Raw genomic sequence first — 15,624 nt, forward strand, 5'->3', positions numbered from 1 at the left:
CAGGCCTTCATGGTCAAATTGCTGCAATGAAATCACTACTAAAGGACACCAATAAGAGACTTGCTTGGGCCAAGAAACATGAGCAATGGACATTGGACAGATTTGGACATTAGACCGGTGGAAATCTGTCCTTTGGTCTCATGAGTCAAAATCTGAGATTTTTGGTTCCAACCGCCGTGTGTTTGTGAGACGCAGAGTAGGTGAACGTAGAATCTCCACATGTGTGGTTCACACCGTGAAGCATGGAGGAGGTGTGATGGTGCTTTGCTTGTGACACTGTCAGTGATTTATTTAAAATTCAAGGCACACTTAACCAGCATGACTACCTCAGCATTCTGCAGCAATACGCCATCCCATCTTGTTTGTGCTTAGTGGGACTATCATTTGTTTTTTAACAGGACAGTGACCCAACACAGCTCCACACTGTGTAAGGGTTATTTGACCAAGGAGAGTATTGAAGTGCTGCATCAGATGACCTGGCCTCCACAATCATCTGACCTCAACCCAATTGAGATGGTTTGGGATAAGTTGGACCGCAGAGTGATGGAAAAGCAGCCAACAAGTGCTCAGCATATGTGGGAACTCCTTGGAAAAGCATTCCTCATGATGCTGTTTCAGACAATGCCAAGAGTGTGCAAAGCTGTCATCGAGGCAAAGGGTGGATACTTTGAAGAATCTATTTTGATTTGTTTAACACTTTTTTGGTTACGACATGATTCCATATGTTTAATTTCACAGTTTTAATGTCTTCACTAATATTTTACAATGTTTTTTTTTTTACAAATAAAGAAAAACCCTTGAATGAGTAGGTGTGTGCAAACTTTTGACAGGTACTGTACATACAGTAATAATACATAATGATAATAAAACCATAATGGAATTGTTCAGTCTGACATACTGTCCCAATGTGAGACCAACACTAATATATAATATACTGTTTATACATACAGTAATATAGTTATTATTATTATGAAAACGTTCAGTCTGACATACTGGCTCAAGGTGAAACCACAGTCTAACTGTACATACATATGTTCCAATCATCGTCCAATATAATCTCATATTTTCTCTTAACTTCTAAGGGTTTCATGTTTTTATTGCTGAGAAAGGTCCACCTTGTAGCTAGCAGGAGTCCTCTTAAAGTATAATCACATCAGAAAGTCTGGATGTACAGTTCCTTCAGACAGTGTTCACACCCCTTGACTTTTTACACATTTTGTAGAGTTACAGCCTGAATTTAAAATTAATACAATTTCGATTTTGTATCACTGGCCAACACACAATACCCAAAGTAATTCAAAGTGGAATTATGTTTTTTGAGATATAAAAAAAATAATTAAAAATGCAAAGTTTAAATGTGACTGACCAGCTCAAATCTGGGTTATGTAGCATAAAAAAAATAATTTTACTTTATTTTGTATTTTTACATTGGATAAAAGTAGATACTCAGAGCTACAAAATGGTATTTCATTTGTAAACTCACTTTTGAGAAAAGGGCCTTTGAATGTTTTGGTACCTACTGGAGAGCTCTCCTTTGTCTTCACCCATTCAACATTGTTCACAGTGAGTAGTGTAGTAAAGATGAAGACTAAAAGTGGTAGTAGCCTACATCAAGGAACAATTCCAGTTAAAAAGAAAGTGTCCAGATAAAAACATGTTATAAATATTAGATGACACTTACCCAGACACACTGGTCTAAATTGATGGGTCATGTGAATGAAATGCTACAACCCCCAGCCACATCCAGTGGTGGAAAAAGTACTAAATTGTCATACTTGAGGTAAAAGTATAAATCATTTCTAATTCCTTATATTAAGCCAGACGGCACAATTGTAGTTTATTTTTTATTGACGGATAGCCAGGGGAACAATGTACTTAAGTATAAAAAGTAAAAGTAAAAATATAGACTATTTCAAATTCCTTATATTAAGCAAACCAGATGGCACAATTGTATTTTTTTGTACTTTTATTGACGGATAGCCAGGGGCACACTCCATCACTCAGACATGATTTACAAACAAGGCATTTGTGTTTAGTGAGTCTGCCACACTAGTGGCAGTAGGGATGACCAGGGATGTTCTCTGTTTAGTGAGTCCTCCAGATCAGAGGCAGTAGGGATGACCAGGGATGTTATCTGTTTAGTGAGTCCTCCAGATCAGAGGCAGTAGGGATGACCAGGGATGTTCTCTGTTTAGTGAGTCCCACAGATCCGAGGCAGGAGGGATGACCAGGGATGTTCTCTGTTTAGTGAGTCCTCCAGATCAGTGGCAGTAGGGATGACCAGGGATGTTCTCTTGATAAGTGTGTGAATTGGACAATTTTCCTGTCAAAATGTAACGAGTACTTTTGGGTGTCAAGGAAAATGTATGGAGTAAAAAGTACATTATATTTCTTTACGAATGTAGTGAAGTAAAAGTTGCCAAAAATATAAATAGTAAAGTAATGTACAGATACCACAAAAAACGACTTAAGTCATACTTTAAAGTATTTTTACACCGATGCCCAAAGGGTAGCTTTTTAAAGCATTTCATGGCTACAGACGTGAGTGCTACGAGTCAGTATTCATTTAGCTTTTTACGTGGCTCTGTGTGTGGAGTAAAGGTGGTCTAGAATTTTTTTCCCTCTGGTTGCACATTTAACATGCTGATAGAAATGAGGGAAACTGAATTAATTTTCCCTGCATTAAAGTCCCCGGCCACTAGGAGCGCCGCCTCTGGATGAGCGCTTTTCTGTTTGCTTATGGTGGAATACAGCTAATTTAGTGTGGTTTTAGTGCCAGCCTCGGTCTGTGGTGGTATGTAAACAGCTATGAAAAATACAGATGAAAACTCTAGAGGTAGATAGTGCGGTCTACAGTTTATCATGCATGAGATACTCTACCTCAGGCGAGCAAAACCTTGAGACTTCCTTAGATATTGTGCACCAGCTGTTGTTTACAAATTACAAATGTCTTACCAGAGGCTGCTGTTCTGTCCTGACGATAGTGTATAACCCGCCAGTTGTATGTTCTTAATATCGCAGTTCAGCCACGACTCAGTGAAACATAAGATATTACAGTTATAAATGTCCTGTAGGTAAGATGTACGTGTTTTCAGTTTGTTAGATTTATTTTCCCAGCGATTGAACGTTAGCTAGCAGGATGGAAGGCAAGGGCAGATTAGCCACTCGTCGCCTGATCCTCACAAGGCACCCTGATCTCTTTCCGCAAACCTCCATTTCCTTTTCCAGCGAATCACTGGGATCTGGGCCTGGTCGGGTGCCTGTAATAGTATATCAAATCAAATCAAATTTATTTATAAAGCCCTTCTTACATCAGCTGATGTCACAAAGTGATGTCACAAACCCAGCCTAAAACCCCAAACAGCAAGCAATGCAGGTGTAGAAGGTGGTAAGGAAAAACTCCCTAGAAAGGCCAGAACCTAGAGAAGAACCAGGCTATGAAGGGTGGCCAGTCCTCATAGACACCCTCTTGTTGTTGTTGCATAGGTTTTGGCTCCCTGGGTCTAATGACGTCAGTGTTGGTGTGTCCTGATGGGAAGACCATTGAGGCAGAGGCAGCCCACGGCACTGTGACACGGCACTACCGCCAACACCAGAGGGTAAGGAACCTCTAACCCTAATTCTATCCCTGACTCACGCCACGGTAACCAGCAACTGAGCATTAGGACCTTTCCACGCTGGTGGGAAATTCAGTCTAATTGCTAATGCTAATGCTGCTGCATAGCCAGTAACTGTTACAAATATCCTCTCCTCTTGTAGGGTAGACCACCATGTCACTGTTAAAACTATCCTCCTGTATGGTAGAGCTACCAGAACCATTTCACTAGGCATGTTTATACCTGGTTCTAACATGAATTGTTTGTCCTGATCTTGTCCTCCTTCTGATTGTACCCACATTTTTAGATGATAAAAGAATATATACAGTACCAGTCAAAAGTTTGGACACACCTACTCATTCAAGGCTTTTCTTTATTTGTACTATTTTCTACATTGTAGAATAATAGTGAAGACATCACAACTATGAAATAACACATAAGGCACAGGTTGACTACTTTGAAGAATCTGAAATACAAAATATATTTTGATTTCTTCATCACTTTTCTGGTCACTACATGATTCCATGTGTTATTTCATAGTGTTGATGTCTTCAAATCAAATCAAATCAAATGTATTTATATAGCCCTTCGTACATCAGCTGATATCTCAAAGTGCTGTACAGAAACCCAGCCTAAAACCCCAAACAGCAAGCAATGCAGGTGTAGAAGCACGGTGGCTAGGAAAAACTCCCTAGAAAGGCCAATACCTAGGAAGAAACCTAGAGAGGAACCAGGCTATGTGGGGTGGCCAGTCCTCTTCTGGCTGTGCCGGGTGGAGATTATAACAGAACATGGCCAAGATGTTCAAATGTTCATAAATGACCAGCATGGTCGAATAATAATAAGGCAGAACAGTTGAAACTAGAGCAGCAGCACAGTCAGGTGGAAGTTGAAACTGGAGCAGCAGCATGGCCAGGTGGACTGGGGACAGCAAGGAGTCATCATGTCAGGTAGTCCTGGGGCATGGTCCTAGGGCTCAGGTCCTCCGAGAGAGAGAAAGAAAGAGAGAATTAGAGAACGCACACTTAGATTCACACAGGACACCGAATAGGACAGGAGAAGTACTCCAGATATAACAAACTGACCCCAGCCCCCCGACACATAAACTACTGCAGCATAAATACTGGAGGCTGAGACAGGAGGGGTCACTATTATTCTACAATGTAGAAAATTGTACAAATAAAGAAAAACCCTTGAATGGGTCGATGTCCAAACGTTTGACTGGTACTGTATATATTATTCTATTATATTATTCTATTATATTGTAAAATGGGCAGGATCAGGATTGTCGTGACTTTACTTTCATTATTCTATTGCCTGTTATTTATCTAATCAACTATGTTTAATTGTTACCCGAATAAATTAAACATGTAACAATTAACTCATTAGGAATTTGAGGCACCATGAAAGCGGTTGTTTAAATAGTTACCATCTCCCGAATTAAAATCTGAAGGGTTTACCTATCATAAACCAACGTATTAATCATCACCTCGTGTCATATCATCATTCTGAACAGTCGTAACCTGCATCTGCAAAAAGCACAGCCTTACTTATGATTCAGTACTACACAAATTGGTTTAATCATTTATTTACTAGCTAACTAAATGATAACACAGGATAAACACACACACTTAATACATTAGGAACAGGTCCCTAGCGTACTGACACAACTTGTTACAAAGGAGATGGAGAGGGAGAGAGAGAGAGAGAGAGAGACACTTATCATTGATACATTGGAGGAACTACTCTCACAGTAATCATATACTTTGGGTTAGAGTAACCCTAACCCTAACCCGTTGATACATTGGAGGAACTACTCTCACAGTAATCATATACTTTGGGTTAGAGTAACCCTAACCCTAACCCGTTGATACATTGGAGGATCTACTCTCACAGTAATCATATACTTTGGGTTAGGGTAACCCTAACCCTAACCCGTTGATACATTGGAGGATCTACTCTCACAGTAATCATATACTTTGGGTTAGAGTAACCCTAACCCTAACCCGTTGATACATTGGAGGAACTACTCTCACAGTAATCATATACTTTGGGTTAGAGTAACCCTAACCCGTTGATACATTGGAGGAACTACTCTCACAGTAATCATATACTTTGGGTTAGAGTAACCCTAACCCTAACCCGTTGATACATTGGAGGAACTACTCTCACAGTAATCATATACTTTGGGTTAGGGTAACCCTAACCCTAACCCGTTGATACATTGGAGGATCTACTCTCACAGTAATCATATACTTTGGGTTAGAGTAACCCTAACCCGTTGATACATTTTTAATTTTTTTTATTTTACCTTTATTTAACCAGGTAGGCAAGTTGAGAACAAGTTCTCATTTACAATTGCGACCTGGCCAAGATAAAGCAAAGCAGTTCGACAGATAAAACGACACAGAGTTACACATGGAGTAAAAACAAACATACAGTCAATAATGCAGTATAAACAAGTCTATATACAATGTGAGCAAATGAGGTGAGAAGGGAGGTAAAGGCAAAAAAAGGCCAAGATGGCAAAGTAAATACAATATAGCAAGTAAAATACTGGAATGGTAGTTTTGCAATGGAAGAATGTGCAAAGTAGAAATAAAAAAATAATGGGGTGCAAAGGAGCAAAATAAATAAATAAATTAAAATTAAATACAGTTGGGAAAGAGGTAGTTGTTTGGGCTAAATTATAGGTGGGCTATGTACAGGTGCAGTAATCTGTGAGCTGCTCTGACAGTTGGTGCTTAAAGCTAGTGAGGGAGATAAGTGTTTCCAGTTTCAGAGATTTTTGTAGTTCGTTCCAGTCATTGGCAGCAGAGAACTGGAAGGAGAGGCGGCCAAAGAAAGAATTGGTTTTGGGGGTGACTAGAGAGATATACCTGCTGGAGCGTGTGCTACAGGTGGGAGATGCTATGGTGACCAGCGAGCTGAGATAAGGGGGGACTTTACCTAGCAGTGTCTTGTAGATGACATGGAGCCAGTGGGTTTGGCGACGAGTATGAAGCGAGGGCCAGCCAACGAGAGCGTACAGGTCGCAATGGTGGGTAGTATATGGGGCTTTGGTGATAAAACGGATTGCACTGTGATAGACTGCATCCAATTTGTTGAGTAGGGTATTGGAGGCTATTTTGTAAATGACATCGCCAAAGTCGAGGATTGGTAGGATGGTCAGTTTTACAAGGGTATGTTTGGCAGCATGAGTGAAGGATGCTTTGTTGCGAAATAGGAAGCCAATTCTAGATTTAACTTTGGATTGGAGATGTTTGATATGGGTCTGGAAGGAGAGTTTACAATCTAACCAGACACCTAAGTATTTGTAGTTGTCCACGTATTCTAAGTCAGAGCCGTCCAGAGTAGTGATGTTGGACAGGCGGGTAGGTGCAGGCAGCGATCGGTTGAAGAGCATGCATTTAGTTTTACTTGCATTCAAGAGCAATTGGAGGCCACGGAAGGAGAGTTGTATGGCATTGAAGCTTGCCTGGAGGGTTGTTAACACAGTGTCCAGAGAAGGGCCGGAAGTATACAGAATGGTGTCGTCTGCGTAGAGGTGGATCAGGGACTCACCAGCAGCAAGAGCGACCTCATTGATGTATACAGAGAAGAGAGTCGGTCCAAGAATTGAACCCTGTGGCACCCCCATAGAGACTGCCAGAGGTCCGGACAGCAGACCCTCCGATTTGACACACTGAACTCTATCAGAGAAGTAGTTGGTGAACCAGGCGAGGCAATCATTTGAGAAACCAAGGCTGTCGAGTCTGCCGATGAGGATATGGTGATTGACAGAGTCGAAAGCCTTGGCCAGATCAATGAATACGGCTGCACAGTAATGTTTCTTATCGATGGCGGTTAAGATATCGTTTAGGACCTTGAGCGTGGCTGAGGTGCACCCATGACCAGCTCTGAAACCAGATTGCATAGCAGAGAAGGTATGGTGAGATTCGAAATGGTCGGTAATCTGTTTGTTGACTTGGCTTTCGAAGACCTTAGAAAGGCACGGTAGGATAGATATAGGTCTGTAGCAGTTTGGGTCAAGAGTGTCCCCCCCTTTGAAGAGGGGGATGACCGCAGCTGCTTTCCAATCTTTGGGAATCTCAGACGACACGAAAGAGAGGTTGAACAGGCTAGTAATAGGGGTGGCAACAATTTCGGCAGATAATTTTCGAAAGAAAGGGTCCAGATTGTCTAGCCCGGCTGATTTGTAGGGGTCCAGATTTTGCAGCTCTTTCAGAACATCAGCTGAATGGATTTGGGAGAAGGAGAAATGGGGAAGGCTTGGGCGAGTTGCTGTTGGGGGTGCAGTGCTGTTGTCCGGGGTAGGAGTAGCCAGGTGGAAAGCATGGCCAGCCGTAGAAAAATGCTTATTGAAATTCTCAATTATGGTGGATTTATCAGTGGTGACAGTGTTTCCAATCTTCAGTGCAGTGGGCAGCTGGGGGGAGGTGTTCTTATTCTCCATGGACTTTACAGTGTCCCAGAACTTTTTTGAGTTAGTGTTGCAGGAAGCAAATTTCTGCTTGAAAAAGCTAGCCTTGGCTTTTCTAACTGCCTGTGTATAATGATTTCTAGCTTCCCTGAACAGCTGCATATCACGGGGGCTGTTCGATGCTAATGCAGAACGCCATAGGATGTTTTTGTGTTGGTTAAGGGCAGTCAGGTCTGGGGAGAACCAAGGGCTATATCTGTTCCTGGTTCTAAATTTCTTGAATGGGGCATGTTTATTTAGGATGGTTAGGAAGGCATTTAAAAAAAATATCCAGGCATCCTCTACTGACGGGATGAGATCAATATCCTTCCAGGATACCCCGGCCAGGTCGATTAGAAAGGCCTGCTCGCAGAAGTGTTTCAGGGAGCGTTTTACAGTGATGAGTGGCGGTCGTTTGACCGCTGACCCATTACGGATGCAGGCAATGAGGCAGTGATCGCTGAGATCTTGGTTGAAGACAGCAGAGGTGTATTTAGAGGGGAAGTTGGTTAGGATGATATCTATGAGGGTGCCCGTGTTTAAGGTTTTGGGGAGGTACCTGGTAGGTTCATTGATAATTTGTGTGAGATTGAGGGCATCAAGTTTAGATTGTAGGATGGCTGGGGTGTTAAGCATGTTCCAGTTTAGGTCGCCTAGCAGCACGAACTCTGAAGATAGATGGGGGGCAATCAGTTCACATATGGTGTCCAGAGCACAGCTGGGGGCAGAGGGTGGTCTATAGCAGGCGGCAACGGTGAGAGACTTGTTTTTAGAGAGGTGGATTTTTAAAAGTAGAAGTTCAAATTGTTTGGGTACAGACCTGGATAGTAGGACAGAACTCTGCAGGCTATCTTTGCAGTAGATTGCAACACCGCCCCCTTTGGCAGTTCTATCTTGTCTGAAAATGTTGTAGTTTGGAATTAAAATGTCTGAGTTTTTGGTGGTCTTCCTAAGCCAGGATTCAGACACAGCTAGAACATCCGGGTTGGCAGAGTGTGCTAAAGCAGTGAATAGAACAAACTTAGGGAGGAGGCTTCTAATGTTAACATGCATGAAACCAAGGCTATTACGGTTACAGAAGTCGTCAAAAGAGAGCGCCTGGGGAATAGGAGTGGAGCTAGGCACTGCAGGGCCTGGATTCACCTCTACATCGCCAGAGGAACATAGGAGGAGTAGAATAAGGGTACGGCTAAAAGCTATGAGAATTGGTCGTCTAGAACGTCTGGAACATAGAGTAAAAGGAGGTTTCTGGGGGCGATAAAATAGCATCAAGGTATAATGTACAGACAAATGTATGGTAGGATGTGAATACAGTGGAGGTAAACCTAGGTATTGAGTGATGAAGAGAGAGATATTGTCTCTAGAAACATCGTTGAAACCAGGAGATGTCATTGCATGTGTGGGTGGTGGAACTAATAGGTTGGATAAGGTATAGTGAGCAGGACTAGAGGCTCTACAGTGAAATAAGCCAATAAACACTAACCAGAACAGAAATGGACAAGACATATTGACATTAAGGAGAGGCATGCTTAGTCGAGTGATCAAAAGGGTCCGGTGAGTGGAGAGGTTGGTTGGTGATTTAGACAGCTAGCCAGGGCATCGGTAGCAAGCTAGCATAGGATGGAGGTCTGTTGTTAGCTACCTCTTGCGTTCCGTCAGTAGATTAGTGGGGTTCCGTGTGGTAGAGGGGATTAATCCAAATCACACAACAACAACAAAAATAAAAACAATAGATATAGTTATAGAGGCCCAAGAAGAAAACATAATAATAATAATAAAAAATAAAAAAATATATATATAAAAAAAAATTGTCCGATTGTCTATTCAGATAGCAGCCGGTAAGACAGCTAACGGTTAGCAGGCCGCAGATGGGCGTTCAGGAGCCAGCCGAATAACTCCTTCGGGTAGATAACGTCGGCAGTCCAGTTGTGAAGGCCCGGTGGGGCTCCGCGAAAGCAGTAAAACGGGTCCGGATAGGTGACTGCAGCCCAGGTGTGATTGATGGAACTCAGGAGTGATTGACGGAGCTTGCTAGCTCCGGAATAATTGATGTTTGCTCCGGAATCGACGAAGGCCGTTAGTCACACGGATAGCAGCTAGCTAGCTGTGAGATCCGGGTATGAATGTCCAGAGAGCAGTTGAAATCCAGGGACATGGAGAGAAAAATTGGTCCGGTATGTTCCGTTCCGAGCCGCGCTGCGCCGTACAGAACTGGCGATAGATTTTCGAGCTAAAGGATAGCTGATGACCACAAACCGTGGTTAGCTGAATACTAACGATTTGCCAGTACAGGAGCGAACTAGCTTCTGAACTAGCTTCTGGCTAGTTTCAGGCTAGCTTCTTGGAGTTTCTGGCTAGCTTCTTGGAGGATTACAGATCTGAGGTAAATAATACTTTTTTATAAATATACATTGGTGAGGCGGGTTGCAGGAGAGTGTTTTGAAGATGAGTTGATGGAAAATAAAAATAAAATGTATGTGAAAAAGTTGTAAATATATATATATACACAGGACACGACAAGACGAGGACAAAAGACGTCTGAACTGCTATGCCACCTTGGTTTGTGAATGTGGTATAGGAGGAACTACTCTCACAGTAATCATATACTTTGGGTTAGAGTAACCCTAACCCGTTGATACATTGGAGGAACTACTCTCACAGTAATCATATACTTTGCACATGAACCGCCGCCCATTTGGAGTAAGAAAGCATTCATGTTTTTATGTGTAAATTCCTTAGTTTGCCATGGATCTCGGTCGGAACCAGGTCCTTCATAAGAAGGTTGTTGAGCCTTTCCGCGGCACGCTTGTAAGGCTCTGATTGTCCAAGAGGGTTCACCCGTCTCTTCCACTGTTGCTATTTTCTGCCCAGTGACTTGTCGTGTCGTCCTGAACAAATACAGAGTTTATTCTCCTTCCATTCGCTCTGGAAGCTGCTTCTTTGAAGATAGGCTAGCCAGCCTTGTTGATGGTTCACAAGGGTGATGAGAGTAGTAGAATACGACAGTTTGAAGAGAAGTAGAATGGTCCCACTTAAATGTGCTTCTCTAGATACTTTACTTTACAGCTAATCAGCCGTACCAGTCATTATCCGTGAGCTTCTCGTCTCCTCTCGCCTCTACCTCGTTGATATTCAGAGTTCGAACCACTTTGGACGTGAGCTGCAACTACACGCCTCTCTGGTCTAAATGTTCATTTCATTACCAATAATTTTATGTACTTTCTGGTCAAAAGGGACAGTTCCGTCAGACTGACACACTCGCTGACCTCACTCGGGCGTGGCTACTTACTGTGCAGTTTATAGGAGACAAATGATCTTTTATGGCTCCTAAAATCACATTAATATCTTAACATAAATACTTTCATCATTGTTCACAATGTAAAGGATGGAGATTTCGTAAATGAAGTGTATATACTTTTGAAGTTACAGTATTTTTTATGACATCACAAAATAACCCATATCACATTAGTTTTCTATAGCTCACCTCTGACCATTCTCCACATTCTTTGTTAAAGTTTCAGTGGGAAAAGTCTCTGTGTTGAACATTCCTGTGTGAATTTGGAGAGGGATGTTCTCTCCTTTAATTTACAATTGGGCGTGAGGTGTCAAAATCCCAGCAGCCCCCCCACCCCCCTCTGTGGGTGAGAGGGTCTGATTTCTGTCATCCATTGCCAAGCTGATCTGATCCAGTCGGATCCTCACAGGACAGTCATGACAGGACGAAGGATGCATGTTAGCGGCAGATAAACAGGGCACTGTCCTCTCTCGTCCTGTAGGGCCGACCCACCAGCACCAACCCCATCGCCAGTATCTTTGCCTGGACCAGAGGGCTGGAACACCGAGGGAAACTGGATGGAAACCCAGACCTCATCAGGTAATAACTACTAAAACGCTTACCTGTAATATCTCAATAACTACTAAAACCATGTAATATCTCAATAACTACTAAAACCCGTAATATCTCAATAACTACTAAAACCCTGTAATATCTAAATAACTACTAAAACCCGTAATATCTCAATAACTACTAAAACCCGTAATATCTCAATAACTACTAAAACCATGTAATATCTCAATAACTACTAAAACCCTGACCTGTAATATATTGTTATATTAGTTATTGATGTTCGTGGAAAAAGTGACGCCAGAAGAGATGGCTGCCGTTTTACGGCCTCCTAACCAATTGTGCTATTGTGTGTTTTTTCGCGTTATTTGTAAGTTATTTTGGACACAATGTTTCTGCCACTGTCTGGATAGGAGGACATCGATTACTCACCTCGTAGTAAAGTTTTTTCTTTAATGAGTCGGACACAAAGGATTTAATTCAGACACCCGACAAGGCCCAAATCCACGTCATTAACATGAGAAAGCCGACATATTGGGGTGCCTTGTAAGGAACTGACGGCGAGTGGGTAATCTGCCGCTACCATCAGTCCTATTAGCCAACGTACAATCATTGGATAACAAAATAAACAAGCTACGATCGCGAATATTCTACCAACAGGACATTAAAAACTGTAACATCTTATGTTTCACCAAATCGTGGCTGAACGATGACATGGATAAGATACAGCTGGTGTGTTTTACACTGCATCGGCAAGATAGAACAGCTGCCTCCAGTAAGACAATGGGTGGCGGGCCTGTGTATATTTGTAAACAACAGCTGGTGCACGAAATCTAATATTAAGGATGTCTCAAGGTTTTGCTCGCCTGAGGTAGAGTATCTCACGATAAGCTGTAGACCACACTATTTACCAAGAGAGTTTATCTATATTTTTCTTAGCTGTATATTTACCACCACAAACCGATGCTGGCACTAAGTCCGCACTCAATGAGCTGTATACGGCCATAAGCAAACAGGAAAACGCTCATCCAGAAGTGGCACTAGCTAGTGGCCGGGGACTTGAATGCAAAAACTAAAGCAGGAAGCACCAGTGACTCGGTCAATAAGGATGTGGTAAGATGATGTAGATGCTACGCTACAGGACTGTTTTGCTAGCACAGACAGGAATATGTTCCGGGATTCTTCCAATGGCATTGAGGAATACACCACATCAGTCACTGGTTTCATCAATAAGTGCATTGATGATGTTGTGACCGTACATACATACGAGCTAAATTACTTCTATGCTTGCTTCGAGAATAGCAACACTGAAGCATGCATGAAAGCATCAGCTGTTCCGGATGACTGTACATCACATCAGCTACGCTCTCATCATTCACAAGGCCAGGACGTGTACATTCACATTACCAGGACATGTATTCCGAGCATGCACTGACCAACTGGCAAGTGTCTTCACTGACATTTTCCACCTGTCCCTGACTGAGTCTGTAATACCAACATGTTTCAAGCAGAGGGCCATAGTCCCTTTGCCCAAGAACACTCAGGTAACCTGCCTAAATGACTACCGACCCGTAGCACTCCGTCTGTAGCTTGGAAAGGCTGGTCATGGTCACATCAACACCATTATCCCAGACACCCTAGACCCACTCCAATTTTCATACCGCCCCAACAGATCCACAGATGATGCAATCTCTATTTCATCTCCACACTGCCCTTTCCCACCTGGACAAAAGGAACACCTACGTGAGAATGCTATTCATTGACTACAACTCAGCGTTCAATACCATAGTGCCCTCACAGCTCATCACTAAGCTAAGGACCCTGGGACTCAACACATCCCTCTGCAACTGGATCCTGGACTTCCTGACAGGCTGTCCCCACGTGGTAAGGGTAGGTAACAACACATCTGCCACGCTGATCCTCAACACGGGGGCCCGTCAGGGGTGTATACTTAGTCCCCTCCTGTACTCCCTGTTCACTCATGACCGCACGGCTAGGCATGACTCCAACACCATCATTCAATTTGCTGATGACACAGCAATGGTAGGCCTGATCACCGACAATGATGACACAGCCTATTGGGAGGTCAGAGACCTGTCCGTGTGGTGCCAGGATAAAAACCTCTCCCTTAACGTGATCAAGGCAAAGGAGATGATTGTGGACTAGAGAAAAAGGAGGACCGAGCACACCCCCATTCTCATCGACGGGGCTGTAGTGGAGCAGGTTGAGAGCTTCAAGTTCCTTGGTGTCCACATCACCAATGAACTATCATGGTCCAAACACACCAAGACAGTTGTGAAGGGGGCACGACAAAAAGCCTATTCTCCCTCAGGAGACTAAAAAGATTTGGCATGGGTCCCCAGATCCTCAAAAAGTTCTACAGCTGCACCATCGAGAGTATCACTGCCTTGTATGGCAACTGCTCGGCCTCCGGCCGCAAAGCACTACAGTGGTTAGTGTGTACATCACTGGGGCCAAGCTTCCTGCCATCCAGGACCTCTATACCAGGCGGTGTCAGAGGAAGGCCCTAACAACTGCCAAAGACTCCAGCCATCCTAGTCATAGACTGTTCTCTCTGCTACTGCACGACAAGCGGTACCGGAGCACCAAGTCTAGGTCCAAAATACTTCTTAGCAGCTTCTACCCCCAAGCCATAACACTCCAGAACATCTAATCAAATGGCTACCCAGACTATTTGCATTGTTTCCCCCACCCCCTCTTTCACGCTGCTCGACTAACCGGTGCCACTGCACATTGACTCTGTACCGGGACCCCCAGTATTTAACCTCACTACTGTTATTTTACTGCTGCTCTTTAAGAATTTGTTATTTTTTTAATCTATTTTTTACTTAACACTTATTTTTCTTAAAACTGCATTGTTGGTTAAGGGCTTGTAAGTAAGCATTTCACCTGTTGTATTTGGCGCATGTGACAAATAACATTTGATTTGATCAATAACTACTAAAACCTGTAATATACTTAACATGCTGTTGTCTCATTGACTCCTGTAGGTAACTAACCCTAACCCCTGTTGACCTGTAGGTTCTCCCAGACTCTAGAGAGGGTGTGTGTGGAGATCGTGGAGAGTGGTGTGATGACCAAGGACCTGGCCGGCTGCATCCACGGCCTGGCCAAGTGACTACATGCATATATACCACACTATACAGTACAGTCATGTCCTTAGTATAACCCTGGCCAAGTGACTACACTAGACAGTACAGTACAGTCATGTCCTTAGTATAACCCTGGCCAAGTGACTACACTAGAATGTACAGTACAGTCATGTCCTTAGTATAACCCTGGCCAAGTGACTACACTAGACAGTACAATCCATTCATGTCCACAGTATAACCCCGGCCAATTTAAACCTATGACTCAATCAGATTGCGGGTTATAAACCAGTTTTAAAGCTGGAATCCATAATGGTGAAACTTTTTTTCTGTTTGCGATATTACAACAGCAAAGAAGTTACTTCAAACAACCAATACTGTTTTTTTAGTCTCGGAGCTCAGTTAGGGTTATGTCTCTCCTCTCCTCCGTTGGGGTTAGGTCTCTCCTCTCCTCCGTTGGGGTTAGGTCTCTCCTCTCCTCCGTTGGGGTTAGGTCTCTCCTCTCCTCCGTTGGGGTTAGGTCTCTCCTCTCCTCTGTTGGGGTTAGGTCTCTCCTCTCCTCTGTTGGGGTTAGGTCTCTCCTCTCCTCCGTTGGGGTTAGGTCGCTCCTCT

General features: G+C 43.2%; 1 protein-coding gene across 1 annotated transcript in view; it reads left to right on the top strand.

The window, feature by feature from the left end:
* The window catches only part of LOC116362575 (isocitrate dehydrogenase [NADP], mitochondrial-like), a 91,739-nt gene that overhangs the window by 39,921 nt on the left and 36,194 nt on the right, over positions 1 to 15,624 (top strand). The window contains exons 8-10 of the mRNA XM_031816647.1: positions 3,487 to 3,599; positions 11,835 to 11,932; positions 14,945 to 15,037. Of these exons, the coding sequence (XP_031672507.1) occupies positions 3,487 to 3,599; positions 11,835 to 11,932; positions 14,945 to 15,037 (304 nt within the window). The remainder of the gene's footprint in view (positions 1 to 3,486; positions 3,600 to 11,834; positions 11,933 to 14,944; positions 15,038 to 15,624) is intronic.

Source organism: Oncorhynchus kisutch, unplaced genomic scaffold (assembly GCF_002021735.2).
Source record: "Oncorhynchus kisutch isolate 150728-3 unplaced genomic scaffold, Okis_V2 scaffold846, whole genome shotgun sequence".
Taxonomy (NCBI): Eukaryota; Metazoa; Chordata; class Actinopteri; order Salmoniformes; family Salmonidae; genus Oncorhynchus; species Oncorhynchus kisutch.